At 66.2% G+C, this 22,027-nt stretch overlaps 3 protein-coding genes across 3 annotated transcripts in view; 2 read left to right on the top strand and 1 right to left on the bottom strand.

Annotated features, from left to right (window-relative positions):
• Positions 1 to 11,938, top strand: part of CHLRE_06g309800v5 (uncharacterized protein) — a 30,006-nt gene extending 18,068 nt beyond the window's left edge. Inside the window, exons 39-55 of the mRNA XM_043063770.1 lie at positions 26 to 481; positions 676 to 1,323; positions 1,505 to 1,574; positions 1,735 to 2,323; positions 2,588 to 2,660; positions 2,884 to 3,051; positions 3,314 to 3,751; positions 3,941 to 4,229; positions 4,509 to 4,958; positions 5,125 to 5,542; positions 5,840 to 6,090; positions 6,441 to 6,625; positions 6,806 to 7,170; positions 7,360 to 7,405; positions 7,538 to 7,715; positions 7,937 to 8,213; positions 8,542 to 11,938. Coding sequence (XP_042924476.1) covers positions 26 to 481; positions 676 to 1,323; positions 1,505 to 1,574; positions 1,735 to 2,323; positions 2,588 to 2,660; positions 2,884 to 3,051; positions 3,314 to 3,751; positions 3,941 to 4,229; positions 4,509 to 4,958; positions 5,125 to 5,542; positions 5,840 to 6,090; positions 6,441 to 6,625; positions 6,806 to 7,170; positions 7,360 to 7,405; positions 7,538 to 7,715; positions 7,937 to 8,213; positions 8,542 to 10,698 — 7,058 coding nt within the window. The 3' untranslated portion in view covers positions 10,699 to 11,938. The remainder of the gene's footprint in view (positions 1 to 25; positions 482 to 675; positions 1,324 to 1,504; positions 1,575 to 1,734; positions 2,324 to 2,587; positions 2,661 to 2,883; positions 3,052 to 3,313; positions 3,752 to 3,940; positions 4,230 to 4,508; positions 4,959 to 5,124; positions 5,543 to 5,839; positions 6,091 to 6,440; positions 6,626 to 6,805; positions 7,171 to 7,359; positions 7,406 to 7,537; positions 7,716 to 7,936; positions 8,214 to 8,541) is intronic.
• A 2-nt stretch (positions 11,939 to 11,940) lies between these two features.
• Positions 11,941 to 18,632, bottom strand: CHLRE_06g309750v5 (uncharacterized protein). The gene is made up of 6 exons (XM_043063769.1): positions 18,415 to 18,632; positions 17,558 to 18,159; positions 17,245 to 17,364; positions 16,948 to 17,058; positions 16,560 to 16,790; positions 11,941 to 16,390 (listed from the first exon to the last, which is right to left on the bottom strand). Exons 2-6 carry the CDS (start codon positions 17,678 to 17,680, stop codon positions 12,431 to 12,433), a joined length of 4,545 nt encoding a protein of 1,514 aa, XP_042924475.1. The 5' UTR covers positions 17,681 to 18,159; positions 18,415 to 18,632; the 3' UTR covers positions 11,941 to 12,430.
• Positions 18,633 to 18,742: 110 nt separating this feature from the next.
• CHLRE_06g309717v5 (uncharacterized protein) lies at positions 18,743 to 22,016 on the top strand. The gene is made up of 7 exons (XM_001691151.2): positions 18,743 to 18,952; positions 19,133 to 19,233; positions 19,526 to 19,619; positions 19,807 to 19,881; positions 20,095 to 20,340; positions 20,755 to 21,087; positions 21,284 to 22,016. The coding sequence occupies exons 1-7, from the start codon at positions 18,842 to 18,844 to the stop codon at positions 21,359 to 21,361; spliced, it is 1,038 nt and encodes a 345-aa protein (XP_001691203.2). The 5' UTR covers positions 18,743 to 18,841; the 3' UTR covers positions 21,362 to 22,016.
• Positions 22,017 to 22,027: the final 11 nt, after the last annotated feature.

The raw sequence follows: 22,027 nt of genomic DNA, 5'->3' as shown, positions 1-22,027 counted from the left end.
CCACAAACGTTTCGCAACCTCACAGTCTTTGCCAACGCCTCTATGGGCAGCATCACTGTGTCGGGCGGCAGCAGCCTGCGCCGCTGCGCCGCCGGCCTCAGCGGCGGCGCTGTGCACGTGGGCGGCCCGCTGCACTCGCTGGAGCTGTCGGGCGGCAGCAGCCTGGACTCAAACACGGCAGCGGGCGGCGATGGCGGCTGCGTGGCGGCCAGCACTCTGCTGCGCCTGGTGGTGGCAGACAGCGAGATGGTGAACAACCGGGCAGCTGCCGCGGCGGCGGGGCCGAATGCGGCAGCGGCCGCTGGCGGCAACGGTGGTGGTGGTGCCCGGGGCTCGGGCGGTTGTGTGTTCAGCGGCAGTGCTACTAATGGCGCCGCCGGCAACGGGATCGGTGGCGGTGGCAGCAGCGGCGGCATGGGGGCCATGGTCTGGTCTGTGAGCCGCAGCCAACTCATCAACAACACCGCCGCGGCGGATGGAGGCAAGCCCAAATTACTTGCATGCTTGTCGCTTTGAGGGCGTAGCTGGGTGCATGCATGGTTACAGCGGCTGGTGCCCAGGTCATAGCCTCGCTCCCGGCCTCCCACCCTAGCCTAGGATTAGTGCTGCTCCGCAAATGTGCTCTCATGCATGCTCGCTCCCTTTCTTACCGCGCCCTCCTGGCTGTGGTCGCAGGCGCGCTCCACATGGGCGCCAGTCCGGCTGCTGCCGGCGACCCGCTGCCCTCCCTGGAGCTGAGCCAGCTCACGGCGGCCAACAACTCAGCAGCAGGCGGGCGTGGCGGGGCCGTTGCGGTGCGCGGCGTGTGCGGCGTCAACGTCACACACTCGCAGCTCGTGGGCAACTCCGCGGGTTCGTCAGGCGGCTCAATGGCGCTGTGGGACCCAGAATCGGCGCTTGAGCTGCCGACCGGCGGCAGCAGCACCACGGCCGCAGCGAAGCTGCGGCGGCTGCAGCAACAGGACCCGGCCGGCACCGGCACGAGCACCGGCACCGGCACGAGCACCCCGGCACTGGCGTCGAGCTTCACGGCAACAGGGCTGACCGTGGCGCACAGCGCCTCCTGGGCCGGCGACGGCGGCGCGGTGTGGGTGCGCGGCGCCAGCGACGCCCAGTTCCTAGACTGTGTGTTCACGGCCTGCCGCGCCGACGGCGACGGCGGCGCCGTAGCGCTGGTCGGCGCGATGTCGGTGGGGTTTGTGCGGAGCACCGTGAGCGGCGGCCGCGCCGTGTCGGGCCAGGGCGGCGGCTTGAGTGTGGAGGGCGCGGAGAATGTTTTGTTGGCTGCTTCCAACATCACCTCCAACGCTGCCGTACAAGCAGGTGTGTGCGCACGGCGTGCGATCGTGCGTTTGTGCGACCTAGGGTTGCAGGGTCGCTGGTGTGGTGTGTGAGCAGGTGTTGCCTGTGCGCCGGACCAAGTAGATAGGCGTGGTGGCAGCGGTGCGTTCACAACATGACATGACATGACGTGCTGCGTGCGATGCTGGGTATGTGTGTGCAGGCGGAGTCTATGTGGGACCCGCCGTGCTCAACTCCAATGCCAGTGCCACCATCGTGGCGTACGACATCCGGTACGTCATACATGCTCCCTCACTTGCACGTGCAGTGCGTGTCGTGTCAGTGTGCACTCCGTCCCTGCGCTGCTGCCAGTTGGCTTGTTTGATGTCACCCCCCTTCACGTACTCAGCACTCCACCGGCTTGCGACTCAACCAAGCGCACCCTACACGCAGGGTCAACGACAACACGGCAGGGCGACCACGTAGCGGCCACGCCTCGGCCGCGCACCCGGGCTTTGGCGGCGGCCTCTTTGTCGGCGTCCGCAACGCCTCCGTGCTTGTGTCGGGCTCGGACCTGGGCGGCAATTGCGCCTGGCTGGGCGCGGCGGTGGTGTCGCTGGTGCACCGGTCGCTGGACACACAGCAGCTGGAGGCGACGGCGGGCGCCGCAGTCGGCATGGCCGAGCTCCTTGGCGGCGGCACTGGAGGCGGCGGTGACGTCAGCAGCAGCAGCAGTAGCAGTAGCGGGGATACCAATGTTACTGGGGCGGCCTCCGGGGCCGCCGGGGGCCTGCAGCAGTCTGCCGGGTCATCGTCGAGCGTGACAGAGCTGATTGCGCAAGCGGACGCTCTCATGCACAGCGTCGCCTATGCCCAGCAGCAGAGCACTAGTGGCAATGGAGATGGCGGCAGCACCGCTGCCAGCAATAATGCAGGCAGCAGCTTTATGTTCGTTTCGAATAGCAGCCTGCAGCAGCCGGCCAATCCCAACAACTGCTCCAGCTTCTGGACCGCCCAAGACCTGCTGCCGGCACAACGCCTGGTAAGTCATGGCGGCGGCTGTGTGGGCTAGACGATATACGACACAACGAAGTGACAGCAGGGATGCCGCCGTGTAGGCCAACGTTTGATCCTCTGAACCCCAACTAGTGCCGCTGCAACGCTGCTGCTCACCGCGCGCTGCTGGTGCGTGCATGCACACACACACACACACACACACACACACACACACACACACACACACACACACACACACACACACACACACACACACACACACACACACACACACACACACAAAACACAGGCCTCTGCTGTGTGGGTGGATGACCTGGATGCCCACGGCGTCTTCTCCGATACCGGCTGCGCGAGCACAGAGAGTGAGTGTGTGTGTGTGTGTGTGTTTATTTACATTGGCCGTCGGCGGTCACTGCGGCGGGCCTGGTACGCTCTACCTCACCAGCGACTGCCTTCCGTCCCTGATTTCCTGTCATCCACCTGCTGCCTCTCACTCGCTTGCTAGTTGCCCACCCTGCCCTGCCCCCCCTTGCCTTCCCCCTATAACCCCATCCCTACCACAACCTCCTCATACATCCACGGCAGACGTGTGCCTCATCAGCTCTGCGCCCGCCGGCACGCCGTGGTTGGAGGGGCCGGCAGCTTTCGGCTCGGTGCTGCTGCTCAACCGCAGCTCCACAGTGCTGCGGCAGGGCGAGGCGTTCACGCTGAAAGTGAAGCTGTGGGACGCATTTAACATGTCCGTGTCCTCAGGTGCGGGCGGAGCAAGGGGCGGGGCATCATGGAATGACGCCGTGGCGTAGCTTTGTGTCCACGTTACCGTCTCGGGTACTGCGTCAGCAGGTCCCTCTTGTGACCGACGCAATCTTTGTGTATGCGACATGCCCGTTCGTGCCGACCTGCAGCAGCGTAGCAGTCCGGCCCTTTTTCTCCGCTTCATCATCTCCCTGTTTTTAAAAGACGCCACTGCAAATGCAACGCGCAACCTAGCTTCTTCGACTCCCCTGCTTCGCAGTGTTGGACCGGGGCGCCTACAACGGCACGCTTATGCTGTTCAACATGGGCCCCGACGCCGCCGCCACACTCCTCACGAGCCCGCAGAGCCCTCAGCAGCTGCTGTGGCTGCGCAGCCGCGCAGCCGCCCTGGACGGCACCACCACGCTCGCCTGCCTGCCCGACACCACCGTCGTCGAGGCCCTGACCGACCGCTACAATGCCTCCTCACTCGTCACCAACGTCTCCGCCTGTGTGCCCGACAAGGCTGTAGCATACCTGGCCGCCACAGGGGAGCAGGGCATCACGGAGCCCTTCGAGGAGCTTGGGGTGCTGACGTGGAGCGACCTGGCGGTGCACGGGTGGCCGGGCGGGAACTACACACTGGCTGTGGTGGTGGCGGGTCCCAGTGCGGTTGAGCCCATCCTGCTGCCGCTCACCATTGATGGCTGCCAGTTGGGTGAGTGGGCTGAGGGGAGCAGGGGCGGCGGGGGGGGGGCGTTTTGCGTGTATGTCCTCGTGCAGCATGCGTATGCGGGGTACACGCGTATGTGTGCACGGGCAGATGGCAGGATGCGCGTTGCTTAACTTCAAGGCTCCCGCTTTGTCCCCGTGCCTTACCGCGTCCACAATACCGTACGTTGCGCAGGCGAGTTCCTGCAGACCGCCGGCTCGTCCACTGCCGCCTCTCCCTCCTTCGACGGCAACGCCACCTCCACCACCGCTGCCGCCTCCGCCACCAGCCGGCTCGCGCTCATGTCGCAGGCCGAGTGTGCGGCCTGCCCGCGCTACCAGGTGGGGCAGGTGGCGGACCCGCGGGAGGCGCTGCCCCCGGACGCGAGCTACCCGGCCTCGCTGCAGTCGCTGCAGCGGGGGGTGGCGTCCGTGTCCGCGGTCTGCCTGGAGTGTCCCGACAACGCGGTGTGCACCGGTGGCCGGTGAGCGAGTGCCGTAGGGACTGCGTGGTGGTGGGTAGCCCAACACTGGTGGTGGGTACGGGGTGAGTGGTAGCAGCTGCATGAGTGGATGGGTAACTTGGTGGACAGGGGCGGGAAGTAAGGTTATGCCTCTGAGGCGCACAGTGCTTAACTTAAGGGGAGCAAGGAAGGACGTGGCTACCGTTAATGGGCGTCTGCTAATGATGACTGGCGCCTCTCGTTTTGCATGTGACACGCAATCCGTGTGCGCCCCCTCCTATTCAACTCACACGCACGCAGGGTGGTTGTGCCGGCTCCCGGTTACTGGCACACCTCCGCCTTCAGCCGGTTCATGATCCGCTGCCCCAACACCGCGGCGTGCTCACTGGAGCCGCCGATGCCGGAGGCAGAGGAGGAGGCGCAGCCGGGAGACGAAACGACCGGCACCTCCTCCAGCACCACCACCACCGCCACCAGCAGCAGACCAGTCATCCGCATTGACAGTGTTGCGGAGTCGCTGCTGATGCTCTCCGCAGACGACCCGCGCACCACGCAGCTCACCATGTGCCAGGCGTGGACGTTCGCAGGCGGCAACACCGACCCCAACGCCACTGCATACGCGCCCTGCGTCCTCAGCGACCCCGCGGGAGACACCTGGCGCGCCAACGAGCTCCTGCGCTCCATCCAGGCGGCGGCGGCCGCAGCGGTGGCGGCGGCCGCAGGGCAGCGCTCACAAGGCACCCGCGCTCTGTGAGTATTTAAGACATGCATATTGAACGCGGCGGAATGTTGCACGCAGCGGTGCCACCCGCGTTTGCTCACCGTGCAAACACTCGTGTTATCCGTGCTCATTTGCGAGGGTCCACCCGCCCACCTGCTCACACGCTCTGCCCTCGAATCCATCCCAAACGCACAGGCTGGCGGTCCAGCAGCAGCAGCAGCTCACCGGCGGCGGGCCGATCAGCTACATGCAGCAGCAGTGCGCGGAGGGGTACACAGGCACCCTGTGCGCGGTGTGTGGGGACGGCTATGTGCTCACCTCATCTGGATTCGAGTGCACCACCTGCCCGCCACACGCCACGGCGGTCACGGCCGTCATTGGCGCGGCGCTTGTGGTGGTGGCGGTGACGCAGATCATGTTGTTGGCGATTGAGCATTTCAAGGAGGTGGCGCCGAGGCGCGGCGGCGGCGACAGCGAGGCGCGCCGCGGGAGCCGCGTGGCGCTGGAGGATGAGGCGAACGAAGTGGAGGGCGGCAAGGCAGAGGAAGGAGAAGAGGAGGTGGAGGAGCAGGAAGAGGAGCCGGAGCGGGCGTCCTTTGGCGAGGTCTGGAAGGTGTGTGCGCCCTTTGGTTCGGTTATGTCTGTTAGGTGTGCACACGTGCACACGGCGCGCCTGGGTTCAGCTCGTACCTGCAAACCTGAGCCTATCAGACCCCTGCCACAAGGCCGCCACAGACTGGCCCAACCTTAACTTGCTTCCCCTCACTCAAACACACACACACACACACACACACACACACACACACACACACACACACACACACACACACACACACACACACACACAGACACACACACAAACACACACACACACACACACACACACACACGCAATTCCTGCCGCATGCAGCTGCTCATCTCGCACTTTCAGCAGCTGCTGGTCATCTGGCAGCTCGACATCGCCTTCCCGCCCGTCATCACGCGCTTCGTCAACCTCATGGGCGCGTCCACCACCCCGCTCGCCAGCAACCCCTTCGTCTACCTGCCCGTCTGCCTGCTGCCCACCCACACACCCGAGCAGCAGGCGCGGCTGTCGTACCTGTTCGAGCTGCTGATGCCCTTCGTGTCAGTGGCCTCGACCCTGGTGGTGTGGTTTTTCGGGTGCGTCGTGGAGGGAGAAGCGGCGAGACACAGACGCAGAGTCACACGACATGGCGGCTGCGGCTGGCTTTGAGGGGCTATTGGAGATATGGGAGTGTGCTGGCTGCCAGGGATGCGTGTGTGTGTGTATGTGTATGTGTGTGTGTGTGTGTGTGTGTGTGTGTGTGTGTGTGTGTGTGTGTGTGTGTGTGTGTGTGTGTGTGTGTGTGTGTGTGTGTGTGTGTGTGTGTGCGCGCGTGTGTGCACAGGCCATGCCGAGTGCAATGCATTGTTTGCTTCCAGCCGCCGGGCAACAATGGTTCGGGGCTTTGCGTGACGCCGTTGCGCCGCCCCACACATGCGTGCAACAGGTTCTGGATTGCGCGCAAGTACTTTTGGTGGTGGAGCATCCGCCGCGCGGCTGACAAGCAGAACAAGGTGGTGATTGCTGTCCCCGCTGGCAGGCCTGTGAGCGCTGTGCGCCCCAGCAGGACTACGGAGCGCCGGCCTTCGGAGGACGACGCGGAGCCGCCCAGCCCCACGAAACAATGCCCAGGTACGTGCCGTTCACTTATACACAGCCGGGCACACGGCCCAGATGATATGAGTCGTGGGCGATGCTTCCTGTTACGCTGATAAACACACGGGTACGGATACCGTTTCTCGCGTCTTTCTTTTACCATGATTGCACTCCCTTGCTGCTGCCCCTACCACACGGCCTCGCTCCTCCACGCAGAGAACCACGTGTCATTTGCCGACCTGGGTGACGTGACGGAGGCTGATCACTCCGTGGAGGTCTTCAAACAGACCCGCCGCTCCGCCTCCTACACTGTGGGATCCAACCCCTGGGCCGGCATCAAGCCCGTAGTGGAACGGCCCCAGGACGACACGGCGGCAGCACCAGCAGACGCGGAGGCGCCGCCAGGGCCGCTCCGCGCCGGCCTGCCTGACCCCTGGCTGCGCCTGGGGCGGCAGCTGTATGTGGTGCTGCTGGTGGCGGTGTTCTTCGAGTACCCCGCCTGGGCGGGTGTGGCTCTGGGCACCTTTGCGTGCTTCGTCATCGACACTGACCTGGGCCCCTCCGCAGCGGCGCAGAATGCGGTAGGTGGCTGGATGACATAGGCGGCATGGAAGGAGTGCAGAACAGGGAGGGACGCAAATCACGGGTGCAGTCGGCGGCGTGCGTGCTACCTGGCATGGGCACAACATGCATGGGCACAAGACACGAGGACCGCTGGACTTTCTACTCACTCCGCTGCGTCCGCAAATTCAATCATGTCTTTCACTCAGGTCGCCACCAGCACTACCTCCGGGTGGGCTTACAACATGAACCAGGGTGAGGACTAGTGTCAGATGCCAGTGCCGGCCTATATGACAATGTCGCCTCTGCCCAGCGCCCCTCAGTTTACGTCACCCCTTGCACGCGCATGACCCCCACACCCTCCAACACCCGCACCCGCACCCACAGAGTGCTTCGTGGGCGAGCACGCGTCCATGTACGTGCCCCTCGGCACGGTGGTTCTGGCGCTGTGCTGCGTGCTGCCGCCGCTGTGGACGCTGGGGGCGCTGCTGCGCACCACGCCCCAGCAGCGGCAACACGACGGCCGGACACGACTGATGTACGGCTTCCTCTACAAGTCATACAAGTGCGTGTGCTTTGCCTGCTAAGACATACATCTACGATATCATACATGGCGCCGGGGCTTTTCGCCGAAGCTCAGCAGTTGCCCTGCCCCGACCAAGCAACAACCAACCAATCGCCCTTGATTCGCTCCCACACTTTCCCTTTTGCTGTCGCAAAACTACGTACCAACTGCCGTGCGTGCTGCTGTACCGCCGTACTCCTGCATGCATTGCTGTACTGCAGGCCGCAGTACTACTGGTACGACAGCTTCATGCAGCTGCAGCTGCTGGGGCTGGTGGCCATCCAGGCCATTGGGCGCGTGCTGCTCATCGAGTACCAGGTCCTGCTGATGCTGGTGGCGATGCTCACCACCGCGGCCGCCAACGTGCTGTGCCGGCCGCTGCAGCTGGACCAGATGAACGGGCTGCTGTTCATGTCCTCGTCCGCGCTGTGCACCACACTCACACTCAGCATGTACTTCGTGCTGGGTGGCTACCTGCAGCTCACGGCAGGAGCCGAGGTGAGCGGGCGAGCGAGCCGGGGTAGAGCGGCCCGCATGCATGCCCGCATGTGCGCACGTGCGGGGATGCAAGCATACTCGGTGGGCGTGTGCGTGTGGGCGTGTGCAAGGATAGTCCCTTGGCAGTCGCTACTCTCTGGGGGCGCGGTGGGGGGGGGGGACAAGGAACAAACAAAAGAGAGATACCGGCTGGGAGCAGAATGTGCACTTCCGCATGTCTGCATGCGCGCACGCACTCAAGAAGTAAGTGAATTCTTTGTTTTCAGAACCTCATCTGTAAACCAACCCCTCTCCCTGTTTCTGTATGCACTTTTGCACACACCTACAGGACGCCATCGCGCTGATTATCATCGCACTCAACACCATCGTAGCCTTCATCTATGTCGGCTACGCAGTAGCTGACGTCAAAGACATATTGCGCCACCCGCTGGTATGGCTAGCCAGCCATTGGGCACGGCTCCGCCAGGCGCTCCTGCCGCTGCTGCGCTGCTGCGGCTGCGCCCCCAAGCAGCGCAAGGCAGCGGTGCGGCCGCGCAAGCTGCGTCCCTGGCAGCTGGCCTGGTGGGCGGACCTGCACACGCCGCCCCGGGACGGCGCCGGCGAGGACGGATGGGCCGCCTCCAACGCCGTCAGCAGCGGCGGGAGCCTGATGCATCACAACCCGGTGGCGCTGCTGGATGGTGATCATGACGGCGATGATCACGACGATGAGGGGGTTGCACACATCATGATCATGGCTCACCACGGGCATGACGGACGCCGCATGGGCTGGGCCAGCATGACGGCGCAGCGCTTTGCCTCCGTTGTGCACCGCACCTTTGTGCGCGCCTCACACCTGCAGTCCGCAGCCAACCGCCGCTCCATTGGCGGGGAGCATGCAAGCGCGGCTGCTGCACACGGCGGCGGCGGCGGCAGGGAGAGCATGGACGTCCACGACCTACACAGCAACCGGAACAGCATCGAGGTCGGCGGACCGGCGGGCAGGGGCAAGCGGCGCTCGCTGCAGCTACCGGGCGCGCCGCCCAAGTGCGCCACAACCGATGGGCTGCCGTCTCAAGGACTGCACACAGCAGCCCTGCTCCCTAGCCCGACAGCAGCCGCAGCAGCCGCAGCGGCGACAGCGGCTGCGAGGGCTTCTGAATCCGGTGTTGCCACGGGAAGGCCCGCAGCGGTGATGCATTCAGCCTCAGCGCGTGTGCCGGCAGCACTTTCATCACTGGAGGAGGAGCCCGCGGCGGACGCAGCTCTGTTTGACAACGACCTCCTTCCCGCGCACCTGGCAAGCGCCCTGCTAAGCGCGCGCGACGGCAGCGGTGGCAGCGGCGGCGGCGGCGGCGGTGCAGGCAGCAGCCCGTTGTGGTCGGCGAGCGGTGCGGTGCCCGCCTCCCAGCGCCGGCAGTCCAGCCCCCACGGCGGCGGCCTGACCGACCTGGACGCGCTCGTGAGCAACGCCGGCGGCGGCATGTATCGCAGCAACAGCCGCGGCGGCGCCGGCGGCGTGCTGGCTGCGAGCGTGTCCGGGGCACTGTCCCCTCCTGCCGCCCACGGCGGCGCGCTTGCCGTGCCAGGTGCCGGCGAGGCCGACCATGTGCCCATGGCCTCGCTGCTGCCAACCATAGGCCTGGGACTGCGTCAGGGCTCGGTGACGGAGATCTTCATGATGCAGCCGCCGACGGCGCTGGTGGCCCTGGCGGCCTCGCGGCCCACCTCGGACCGGAAGCTGTCGCGCGCCGGTAGCACCTGTGGCACGCCGCGGCGCAGCACCCTGGCAGCCGCAAGTGACACATCGACCTCTGGCGGCGCAAGCGCGGTGAGCACGGGCGGTGGCGGCGGCAGCTCCGTGCATGGCGGCGGTGGTGGCGGCGGCGGTGGCTCGCCTCTGCCAGTGCAGCTGGTTGCATCGCCACTGCTGATGTCCGGTGCTGGCGGCCTGGCAACAAGCGTCAGCGTCGGGGGCGGCCAAGAGCGCCGCCCGGGCACGTCCGGCGGCGGTACGAATGCCAGGATTGGCTCAGGGCTGCGCCGCTCGCAGCTGCGGGGTCTGCTGACGTCGTCGGCGCTTCCGTTCGGCGCGCCGCCGCCATTGCCTGTCGGCCCAGCTGCCGAGGACATTTCTGACATTTCAACGCCCACAGACCCCAGCAAGCGGCCGGGCAGCGCTGTGCTACGCATGCAACCCAAGGGCTTCCTGACGGCAACGGTCACCTCCGGAACAGTGCCGGTGCTACGTCCCGCTCCGCGCGGCCAGCAGGGCACCGCGGACGGCGGTGCTGACGACGCGGACGGTGCGGGTCGCCGTGTGCACGCAGCCAGCACGCTGACGTCCGCTCTGCCGTTTGGCGCGCCGCCTCCCCTGCCACCCGCGCCTGATGATGATAACATAGAACTGGAGACATTGCTGGAAAAGGCTGTGAAGGATGCCGAGCCAGGTGGCTCTGTGGCTGGCGCGGTGCCCGCTGACGGCTCATTTGCAGCGATGCCCTAGACAAGTGTTCCCCAGTCACGGGAACAGGGGCTGAGCCCCTCCACAGTCTGAGGCCGAACAACCTCATCGCCCGGACATAGCCGGGGTCGGTTGCCACAGGCACACAGCCAAACCAGTGCCTAGCAATCGCGATGCCACAGCAGAGCCAACCGCAGCCAGACGCAGCACAGTTGTCAACAGCCGCACTACTTGTCATGCCGCTACGCATGCCCTAGAAAAGCAGGTAGATGGCCAGCAGTTGTGTCGCTGACGGCCACGGTACAGCGGCCTACATTGTCCGTGATTGCTCGCGTGTTTGCTGCTGCTTTCTTATAAGTATCATGTCTGATGCTTATGTCTATCCACAGTGATTCATGTATGGCTCGCAATAATGCAAAACAGGTCGCATTACACTTGATTACTTGCTAGAGTTGCGCGCAGGGGTGCGTGCAACATGAACTCTGCAAAGTGATTGGTTTGCTGGTGCGTTTTTGATCACGCGCGGGTGCACTTTGTCACTGCCAGCGGTCAAGGGCCTGCGAGGTTGTACGGTAATGCATGCATTGAATGAGTTCAGGAGCATCTGGCTGCCATGTGCCGTCACGTGCCGTCATCACTGTCCTCCAGCTGGACGCTGCATGCTGCCTTGAGAGTCCCACCGCCCACGGTTGTCCAGGGAAGGTCCTCCCCTGCTTCTGTCATATGGACATTGCAAGGTTGGTGTTTCCGTCTGGTTTGGGTTTCCGTGTTCCATTTGTGTGTCCTGCGCATAAAGCAGTGATTCTTAGGACCTGTTGGACCAGTGGCTTTTATTGCGCATTCGCGCACAGGTCCAGATAAGGTGACACGGGCTGAGGCAGGGTAGTATGAGCTGCCTGTGTGGCTGTATCCTAGCGTAGAGGGGAGGCAGCTTCCGCCTCCTCCATTATTATTTCCTCACCAGACACGGGCTGTTTTCGCGCGAGCTTCGAGAGATATGAGGATTACCGTACCAGATCCCATGGTGGTGATACATTTTGTATGTTGTGAGTGCGGCGCTGTGTGTGTGGCGTTGTGAGTATGGACAAGCAATAAAGACATTGTGTCAGACATCGCTGCGCGTGCTGCTACGGTGCGTGAAGAGCACTTGCATGGCGCTGCAGGATGAGCTGGATAGAAGTACCGTAAATAGGAAACTCTGAGGCTTGGCTACTTGCGCAGGAGGAAGCCACCAGTGCTCGATGGTGCCCGTCGTGCGCGGCAAGGTGCACGGTAATGGAGAATGTGATCAAGAGTCTGGCCCACCATACCCCAAACGCCGCGGCCACCTAAGGGGCGCCCTGCCGCCATCACATCCCAGCCTCTGTGCGCGAGGCTGCGTAAGGCTCGCCACCAAATGTTCTGCCCTACACCTGTCCCACACCGAGCTTCACGCCATAGGGCATGGCCAGACGCCGCGTTAGAGGGCTACTTCCTCCAACGTCACATGTCCGCTCGCAGGGCATGCATGCACGCAATGTTGGTTGCTCCCCCATGCATCTTCAGTGCTACAAGCCAGATCACCCGAAGCCTTGATTGCCTGACATGCCGCCCCGCAACCACGCATGAAGTATGCCTGACATGCGTCCCCCTCCTCTCAGACTTGCAGGCTGACCAGGAAAGCATCTGGACGATGACACAGCAGTCCTCGTTCCCTATCCGACACGCCACGCACACCTGACAAACGTGAATCAATGCATCTCCACACGTGAACATACACACACAAACACACATCTCACGTCTTCAGCTCGTAGTACTGCCCCGTGTTCCCGTCGTAGTAGCAGTTGAGCACCGGGTCGTACACCAGGTCCACCATGGACTCCCGTACACTGGGCACAATGACCGGCCGGCTGGCGGGCGGCTGCGGCGGCGCCGCCTCCTTGCCGCCCGCCACCTTGAGCACCTGGCCGCCCCGGCCGCCCCGGCCCGCGCCGCCTCTGCCGCCACCGGTCCTGCCCCCCGGCGGCAGCGCCACGCCCAGCGCCTTGCTAGCCGGCACCACAGGCGGCGTGAAGGCCCGGTGCGGGTTGAGCAGCTCCGGCGGCGTTGGGCCCGTGCCCACCCTGCTCCAGTCCGTGCCTCCGCCGCCGCCACCGCCATCCGCCCCCGTGGCGCCGTCGGGCATGCGCTCGGCGGCCGCCATGGGGTCGTCATGGGGGTCCAGGTGGCCGAACCCGTACGCGCCCAGCAGCCCACCCGCGTGGTGGTGACCCGCCAGCAACGCCTCCTCGTCAAGCAGCGGGTCAAAGGGAAGCGGCGCCGCCAAAGGCGACGACGCGCGAACGCCGTCCAGCCCATCGCCACCGTTGCCGCTGCCGCGGCGCGGCGCGAAGTGCGCAAAGCCGTTGAATGTTGCCTCGCGGCCGCCTTCCGAAGGCTGCAGCGGCGAGTTGTCCAGTGGCGCGATGTGGCCGGTGAGCGTGGGCTGGTAGTGCTGCGGCGGCGGCACCTCGGTGCTGCCGCCGCTGCGGTTGCCGCTGCGCCGGATGGGCGGCGACAGCGGCCCCACGGCGGCAGCCGGGTAGCGCGTGGGCGACGCCGGCAGCTCCTCGCCGCCCAGCCCCGGCACACGCGGCGGCCACAGCGCACCGCCAGCCGCCCCGCCAAAGACGCTGCCCCCGCCAGCACCTCCAACTCCCCGCGCGCCACCCATGGCACTCCCCGGCGGCGAAGGGCCGCTGGCGCCCATGGGCGGCAGCGCCGCGCCGGCGGCACCCCCGCCGCCACCCCCTCCCCACCCGCGGCCTGGTGACACGCCATCGCCCGACTCGTCCGCGCCGCCCAGCGCCGCCAGTCCGTGCCCGAAGGACGGCCCAGTGGCCATGTCGCCCCCCCGCTCCTCATCGCTGCCGCCGTGTCCGCCGGGGCTCCGGAAGTGCCGTGAGCCCAGCATGTCGTCGTCCTCATCCACACCGAACCCGCCCCACATGCCCGCAGTCAACGTTATGGACTCCTCCACGTCCACCTCGTTCGTGGCGGTCGTGCGTGCGCGGCTGGGGCCGCCGTGGCCGCCCGGGCCGCTGGCGCCAGCGGCAGCGCCGCGGCCAGCGCTGCGCCCACCGGCCGGTGTGCTGGAGGCGCCCCGCCCTGCTCCCAGCGGCGGCAGGCGGTCAGGCACATGGGCGTTGGCGATTGCGCCGCCGCGGCCACGGCCAGGAGTGGTGGGGCCTGCGCCAGTGCGGCCGTTGGGCGGCGGCGTGGGCCGTTGCCTGGCAGGAGAGCTAGCGGCAACCGTACTACCGCCGCCGCCAGCTGCACCCGCACCCGCACCCGCACCCGCTCCGGCTACCGTCCCGGCCTTGCCAGCCGCACCCGCCGCACCACTTCGCCCAGCTGCTGCTGCGTTGGCAGCGGCCCGGTGCGGCGTGGCGGGGCTGGTCCGCCCGCTCATGGCCGCAGCACCCGCCGGCCCGGCCCCACCGCCAGCGCCGGCCGCTGCTCTCCGCGTGGGCGTGTCCACGTCCGGTGTGCGCCGCGTGGCCGAGCCACTGGTCGCGCTCGCCGCCCCGGTGCTCGGCCCCGAAGAGTTCCGCCGCAGCGCGGGACCCGCAGCTGCTGCGGCCTCCCCTGGCCCTCGCCCTGTGGCGGGGGAGGGAGGTGCCCCCGCGGGCGGCCGCGTGCGTATCCGCGGCACCGTCGCCGGTAGCTCAAGCATGCCTGCCGCGCCTGCCGCGGCCAGCCCGGGCGCTGTGCTAGCCGCGCCAGCGTGCTGGTTGCCGCCGCCGCCGCCGCAGTCATCTGAGTCAGACGAGAAGTCCATGGAGGGACCCGGTGCGCCGCCGCCAAATGCGCCAGCGCCTCCGCCACCACCGGCAGCAGCCGCGCCAGAGGCGGCAGCGCCTCCGCCACCATAGCGATGCGCGCGTTGGCTGTTGTGGCGGGTCAGTGTGGAGATGAAGGACGGCGAGCAGGGCATCACGACCCCGTCCGCTGCCAGGTCGCCCACACGCAGGTTTGGATGGGCGCTGGACGCATGTTGCTGCGAGAAGTCTATGGACGCGTCGACGCCGCCCCGCACTGTGAGCACGCTCGTCAACGGCGCGAAGGGGCTGCCACAGCTCGGCAACAGCACCGAAGGCGAGGGCGGCTCCATGCCGCCTCTCCCGCTGGCGGCCGCGGACGCGTCCGTGCGCACGGGACGCAGCATCGGTAGGCTGGGTGACTGCGGCTCGCGGGCCGCGCCACTCAGCCCAACCTGCGCCGGCCGCTGCCGCGCCGGGCTGCGGTTGGGCGACCGCGGCAGGCTGGGCGGCACTGCCGGAATGGCATTGCTGCCACCAACCCCACCGCCGTTTCCGGGCGGCGCGCCGCCGCCGCTCATGGACAGCGCCTCATGCTCCACAATGGTGGGCGGGAAGTTGGAGGCGTTGTGGGCGCGGCGGCCGTGGCGCGGCACCAGCGAGGGCGACATGGGCATGTTGTCCGGCGCCTGCGTCTCGCCCAGACCCTGCGCCATCGCCTCTGTGCTGATGCGCGCCGGGCCGCTCTGCGCGCGCTTGCTCATCACCGAGCGCGGCCACGGCGGCGAGCGCGGCATCCCCGCCCCACCCGCCGCCGCGCCGGAGGCCCCAGCCATCGCGCCACCCTGCCCCGGTACCCCCGCACCGCCCAGCACCACGCCCGAGCCGCTGGGTGCAGTGCTGCTGTCCCCGCCCGGCACCGTGCTGCTCACACCGTGCCGAACCGCCGTCTGCGCTGACACCGCCCGCCTGCCGCCAAACGGTGACGCATCGCCGCCGGTAGGGTCCTCCGCCGTGTTCCCGCCGTGCCCGTCCGCCGCGCCTGCGCCGCCGCTTGGCGCCCCGCCTGCTGACGCCCCTCCGTGCGTGTGCCCACGCGGCGGCCTACCGCCGCTCGCGGGCGCCAGGCTCAGCAGCGACAGCCCGCCCGCCGCAGCCGCCGCCGCTGCGCCATTGGGGCTGAGTAGGCTGCCCGGCGAGCGCCCCAGCCGGCTGGGGGGCGGGTGCTCGCCGTGCCCATGCCCGTGCCCGGCGCCGGCCCCAGCCTGCCCCACCGTCGCCGGCCCTCGGCTGATGGCCCAGGGCGAGGGCGGCGCGGCAGCCGGCGCGTGCCGCCCCGTGGGCGTGGACTGCCCTGACAGCGTGCCCGTAAGGTTGGAACCCTCGACCAGAGAGGCGAGAGGACCCGACAGCTGCCCGGACGGCGCGCCCGACAGGCCGCCGGCGCTGGCCGCCGCCATCCCGCTGCCGCTGTCGTCGTCGTCCGAGCTGCCGGGGGCGCCGGCCGGAGCCGCGCCCGCTAGCGCCGCCGCCACCGGCCCGCCGTGGTGCGCCGCGGGAGCTGGGTGCACGCCGCCGTGTGGATGAGGCCGCGCACCCAGCGCGGCACCTGTCCCCGAGTTACTGTTCCGCCCCGTCCCCACCGCGCCCAGCGCCACGACACCACCGCCGGGCCCGCCGCTCGTGTGCGTGAGCGACAGCGCTGCCGGCCGCGTGCGGGTCGCGCCCGTGGAGGTGCCGACCACGCCTAGGCCGCCGCCAGCACCGCCGCTGCCGCCGCCGCCAGCTCCTGTGGCCCCTAGCCCTGTCCCCGTGGCGCCCAGACCCACACCGCTGCCGCCACCGCCGTTTGCCGGCGTGTGGCTTACGAAGGCCATGCTGCGGGGGTCCAGCAGCAGCGTGTGGCAGTCCAGGCCCGGCGGGAAGTCCAGCGGCTTGACTGGCGCCATGGCTTGCTGCGGTCGGCAGGCGCACCCCGGCGGGAAGCATACGATGAGTGAGGTTGAGCGGGTGCATGTCGCGTGGTGTGAGACGTGCACGGGCCCGTCATGGTCAGACCACATAACCCCACACGATGCTAAATCGTACGCTAAACCCTGAACCGCCGCCCGCGCCAGCGCTCACCCCGTCGTGCCCCTCCTGCGGCAGGTGCGGTGCGTCCCGCAGTGTGCACACACGCCGCAGCCGACACGTGCCCGCCAGGTGCAGTGAGTCCAGCGACCGGTACAGCGGCCCGCTGCCGCCCAGCCCCCCGCCTCCACCTCCGCCACCAGGCCTGAACACTGCCGCCGCCAGGTCCGCCAGCGGCAGCACCAGGTTGAGCCAGGCGTCGCGCGGCACCGACGACAGCGGAACCTGGGGCGTGTCGGCGCATGTTGTACGGCGGAGCGCAAGGGGGTATAAGCTTGAGTGAAACACAGGCAGCCGCAGACCGAGACCAGATGCCGCAGCGGTGTTCGCCACACATATGCGTGTCTAGACATGCACCCGACCGGGCCGCCAGCTGACGCACCTGGCAGTGCAGCGGTGTGCTCTTGAGCTCTGAGAAGGACGAGGACAGGATCATGCGGCGCCGCGTGCCGGAGGAGTCCGTGACGCCCACCTCCACACTAAACGGCCCGCCCTGCAGGGTGCAGGCGGCGAGGGGACTCGCGTCAAGACAAGGCCATGGCTCATTCCCGTCATGACCCATCCTACGCACGCGCGTATTGCTGGGCGTACCCCAGTGCCCCAGGCGCAGACAGCCGCTGCTCCGGGCGCTACCAACAAGTGCGGTGGGCAGCAGCCCGCGCGCCTCCGCCGCACTCACCAGCCCGATCTCCAGCTGCAGCAGCAGGTGCGGCTGCGACAGCCCCAGCGAGGACCGGTCGTCGCGCGGCAGCGCCATCTTGCAGCCCGCGCCGCATGCAAACACATAGCCCTTCAGCGCCTGTCAAACAGCGCGCACCACACCACAGCATAAAAGAAGGTGCCCTGCTAGCCCCGTCGTTTCCCAAAGCCTCAAAGCCCCCGCTGCAGCCGCGTAAACCCCAGTCGCCGCCCCAGCTCCTGTCACGTGCTGCTGTTCTTGCGCGTACCCCGCTGGGTCCCCGACCCCCAGCGCCCCCCCCCGCAGCGCCCACCTTGTCGTACACCTTCTGCACGCCCTTCTGCGGCCCCGACACCTTCCAGGCGCTGAGCGGGTTCTGGCCCTGCGTGCCCAGCACCTCCACGTGCGTGCCGCCCTGGTACTCATTGGAGAACATGAAGCCCCGCCCACACCCCACTGATGTCGCCCTTCGCCACGACACCGCCGGTTCGGCTGCCGCCGGCGCCTCTCGCTGAACCTATTCCGTTAGCCCACCGGCCTGCTCGGTATGCCCCGGATGCGGATGTAGCTGTGCTGGGGGATGGCACGAGCCTAATGCCGCTTGTTGCAGGGCGCTTGCTGCGCTGCTGCCGAAACTGCCTGTGCGGCCTGGCGTTGCTGCGCGTGCAGCGCCCGCGTGCGCGCCTGCCCAAAGCCCAAAGAGGCACTGCAGCGCTCCTGGGTGTGCTGCAGGTACGTCTGTGACGTTGCTTGCTGCGGTAGGATAGCGCCAAGGAAGAAAGACCCAGGGCCCGAGCAGGGACCCTCACCACGAGGGCGCGCGCCAAGCCTCCGGACGAACACGCCAGGAAACCCGCGCCCGCGGTCCGGGTCAGCCACGACACATGGCTTCAGAGCACCGCCATCGATGCATATCTGTGGCATGGGTGCACCGCGCCTCTTAAGGACAGCAGGAACACGACATGAAGCTCGACTACGCGCTGCTTTCCGCATCCTGCAGGTCCCCGGCCATCTCCAGCAACAGGAAACGGACGTACTAGTGCACCATGATAGATTGACGCACTGAAACCGCAAGGTATTGGGCAAACCGAAGCGTTGCATGCCCCGCGTCGCCAGCACCAGCTCAAGGACGCTCCAGTCTATCACTCCGTTCTTAGACCGTTTACTTACCAGAGCCAATTGCTTGCGCAAGGATGCCGTCCGCGGACCTAACAACGGTCGAGGTCCACCCTCGAGTTCTCACGGTAGAATTTGTTTCGCAGATGATTTCTTGGGGCACCTAGGCACTAAGGAGCTGCAAACGACACTGCAAGGAAGCAACGCTAGCTTAAATTCCACAAGAATGGCGAAATCAGCACGCCGTAAGATAAGGGGTGCTAATTTTACAGGTATTTTCTTCGTGCAATTACCATTTGGTGCTTTCCTTGCTCGAGACCAGCGCCCATGCAATCCGCTCATGTGACTTTTGCTCCCTAAGCCGCGCGAAACTCCCATCACAGCGTAATTCTACTGCTTGGACATTGAATCTACTTGGTCAGGGCTTTCACCGGCCGTGCGACTGGCTCCCGCTTGCGATTGCGCTTCTTTTACCGCGGTTATGGCCATGATTTCGCAAAGGCAGTGCGGCCTGCGGGTAGCTTCAAGCCTGAGCTCGCGGAGCTCACCCGCGGTGATGCCTTGCCCGATGCGTCGGCAGTCTTTGGGGCGGGTAAGGGCTGCGTGACGTGCGCATGCTTCGTATAGACTAGGTAATATTGCCGCGCTTGCTTGACGACCCAAGGGTGCATCGGCCCAATTGTGCCTGGGAGGAACGGGCTGTGTGCGTGCCGACAGCCCTGGCCGCACACACTTCCACCAACACGCACGCACCGGACCCACATCAACGCAGGCGATGACCGGCGTGTGCCGAGCGCAGAAGGTTTCTGACTTGCCAGCAAGCTTAAAGAAGATTGTGGGCGCCTTCCAAATGGTGCCTGACCCGATGGCACGGTGAGCCCTCAAAGCCGGTCCGCTTGACACTGCCGCTCGACCACCCTGCGGCGCTCGCGGCCCAGTAGCCCACCTAGCTAAATAGTGCTGGCGCCTTCTCAGTCCTTAAATACTGCGCCCACTGTGGCCTGGAGTCAGGTACAAGACGTCCCAAGCGCTTGACGTCTCGCTGTTCGCCTCGCCACCCCACTGCCGAGTTCGGCTTTATTTCCTACTCGTGCACGTGCATGCACTCGCCTGACCTCTTGCTGCCCTGCCGGGCCTGTGTGTCCGCCGCCCCCGCCCCCCACAGCTACAAGCAGTTGCTGTTCTATGCCACCAAGCTGGCGCCGATGCCGGACGAGGACCACATCCCCGCCAACAAGGTGGAGGGCTGCGTGTCGCAGGTGCGGCAGCTGCCGTGTGTGTTCGTACAGTATAGGCATTGGGGGCGCTGCGGTTGTCCTGGCATCTTTCTTAGGGCGCCATGGAACATGCTTGCAGTCCCTCGCTGTGTGTAAGCCTTATGGCTGTCGCAACATGTTCACCGTACTCGGAAGCATCAGCCCTACGGCCCGTGCTGCGTTACTGCAGGTGTGGGTGGTGCCGGAGATGCGCGCCGACGGCCTGATCTACTGGCGCGCGGACTCGGACTCGCAGCTGACCAAGGTGAGGCGCTAGCAGATGTGTTGGGAGGTCGGTGCTGGCTGGAGCCGCTACTGCAGCAGCGGGGCAGAACCTGATGCACGGCCACTGGCACACGCCATGTTGTGTGAGACCTTCTTGTTATTGCACACCTTCACTCCTTGGGGTCGTTGCCAAAGTTGATACGCCTCGCCCACACACGCGCCCGACTGCCACCGCCTCCGCCTCCGCCTCCAGGGCCTGGCTGCGCTGCTGGTCACGGGGCTGAGCGGCTGCACGCCCGCCGAGATCCTGACGGTGCAGCCCGAGTTCATTGAGATGCTGGGACTGAAGCAGAGCCTCACGCCCAGCCGCAACAACGGCTTCCTCAACATGTTCCGACTCATGCAGCGGAAGACGCTGGAGCTGGTGGCAGCGTCGGGGGCGTCGGCTAGCGCCGCTGCCGCTGCCGCTGCGCCGGCTGGTGGGGAGTCTGTGCCGCAGGTGAGCGCACACAAGGCCGCTTGAGCGTCATGGGGTTGGGGCCCTGGAGTGTTGCGACTGTGAGACGAGGAGTGGTTGCCCACATTCTTGAGGTTGTTAAGTCTTTTCGTTGTATCGTGTCTTGCGTGCGTCGGCGTTGAAAGGACGTTGGAGGAGAGTGAGAGCGAGGATTGAGAGATTCACAAAGGGAGCAAGGATTTACGTGATGACTTCATGTGACATGGCTTTGGTGTGGTTACGAAGTACCGTAGTACTATGCAAGCGAGAATCGATATCGCGTGCGCCGTGCATGGCCCTTCTTGGCGTATCCCATTCAATAGTGTGTCTCCGGTCTTGAAGCTTCCTGTAATGCGCATCGCTCATCCTGCATGCGGACGGCCCTGCTTCCCATGCTCCGCTGCGTTGTCCCCTCAGGCCGCCACGGCCGCCGCCACGGCAGCAACCAGCAGCACCAACGGTGCCCACGCCAGCACGCCGGCCCCGGCGCCGGAGGCGCCCGCCGCCTCCGCCGCCTCCACCAGCCGGACACCGCTGCAGGACGGCATGCGGCGAAAGCTGACGGAGGCGCTCAAGCCCAGCACGCTGACCATCATTGACGAGTCGGCGCAGCACGCGGGGCACGCCGCCATGATGGTGGCCAAGCCCGGCAAGGCGGGCGGCCCGGGGGAGACGCACTTCAAGGTGGAGGTGGTGTCGGAGGCGTTCGAGGGGCTGACGCAGGTCAAGCGGCAGCGCATGGTCTACCAGGTGAGCGGCCGGCCGGGGGGGGGGGATCAGGCGGGGTACAGGCAAGCACAGGCTCCCAAATCGTACACGCCACTAGAAGTCGCGGTCCCGTGCCGGGCCAACCTTGCTAACCTTTGCTATGGTTGGTTACGGGCGACATCCTGGTTCCGCATTACTAATCGGCCTGCCGTCGCAACCTCCGGATGCCGCGCTACAGCTCCTGGCAGACGAGTTCAACATGGGCTTGCACGCGCTGGCGCTGGTCACCCGCACCCCCGCGGAGGCATCCAAGTGAGATATGTTGCAGCAGGGTGGGAGGTAGAGGGCAGGCAGCGGGGAGGCAGCGGCGGGCAGTGTGGTTGCTGAGGTACGAGGGGGCAGGGCGCGTCAGACATGCATGGAGTGTTTGGACAAGCGTCAGGAGGTGGGGACAGGTGGGGTAGCGTGTGATGCGGACGCGTGGGACTTGTGGACAGCTTGCAAGGCCTGTTCGCAATGGTGGTTGCAGTGTTTGCGGCCCTTGCGGTTTGCCATTGAGCTGCATGAGCAAACACGTGTTCTTGTACGGGTGTGCTTGCGAAGCCGCTGCTCGGAGGAGCTGTGACTGGAGCTGTGGTGTGTTATGGGCAAGGAGGCATGGGTGGGGGTAAATCTTATGGAAGCTCGATGTGGGCTTTGCGCCAGTACGGTAGTGAGTCGCTCGTCTTGGATCGGCCCCACGGATCGGCCCTGATCGGCTGCCATACGGCCGACCGCTTGTGATGCCCGCGGCGTTGGGTTCGAGATCGCTGCGCGCAATTCATGTGCTCAGCAGGAATCTACTTTCCACTGCTTGCATGAAGCGATCATTGCCATGTAGAGGCCAAGCCGGATTGCGTCATCGCGGGCCAGCGCAGTGTGCTGCGCGAGCGGGGCCATCAGAGGAATCAATGAATACCAGCTGTATAATATAATGCATTTG

The sequence above is a fragment of the Chlamydomonas reinhardtii genome, chromosome 6 (assembly GCF_000002595.2).
Source record: "Chlamydomonas reinhardtii strain CC-503 cw92 mt+ chromosome 6, whole genome shotgun sequence".
Classification (NCBI taxonomy): domain Eukaryota; kingdom Viridiplantae; phylum Chlorophyta; class Chlorophyceae; order Chlamydomonadales; family Chlamydomonadaceae; genus Chlamydomonas; species Chlamydomonas reinhardtii.
Note: the sequence above shows the minus strand (reverse complement) of the source record. Positions and strands in the feature narration are given on the sequence as shown.

Bases quoted from the DNA above. Each gene is read 5' to 3' on its own strand.
- CHLRE_06g309750v5 (XM_043063769.1), bottom strand. From the start codon at position 17,680: ATGTTCTCCAATGAGTACCAGGGCGGCACGCACGTGGAGGTGCTGGGC. The intron at 17,365-17,557 runs GTGGGCGCTGCG...GCTGTTTGACAG, and splicing joins TGCAGAAGGTGTACGACAAG to GCGCTGAAGGGCTATGTGTT. The intron at 16,391-16,559 runs GTGAGCGCTGGC...TGCCGACCGCAG, and splicing joins CGCAGGAGGGGCACGACGGG to CAAGCCATGGCGCCAGTCAA.
- CHLRE_06g309717v5 (XM_001691151.2), top strand. From the start codon at position 18,842: ATGGCCATGATTTCGCAAAGGCAGTGCGGCCTGCGGGTAGCTTCAAGC. The intron at 20,341-20,754 runs GTGAGCGCACAC...TTGTCCCCTCAG, and splicing joins GTGGGGAGTCTGTGCCGCAG to GCCGCCACGGCCGCCGCCAC. The intron at 21,088-21,283 runs GTGAGCGGCCGG...GCCGCGCTACAG, and splicing joins GGCAGCGCATGGTCTACCAG to CTCCTGGCAGACGAGTTCAA.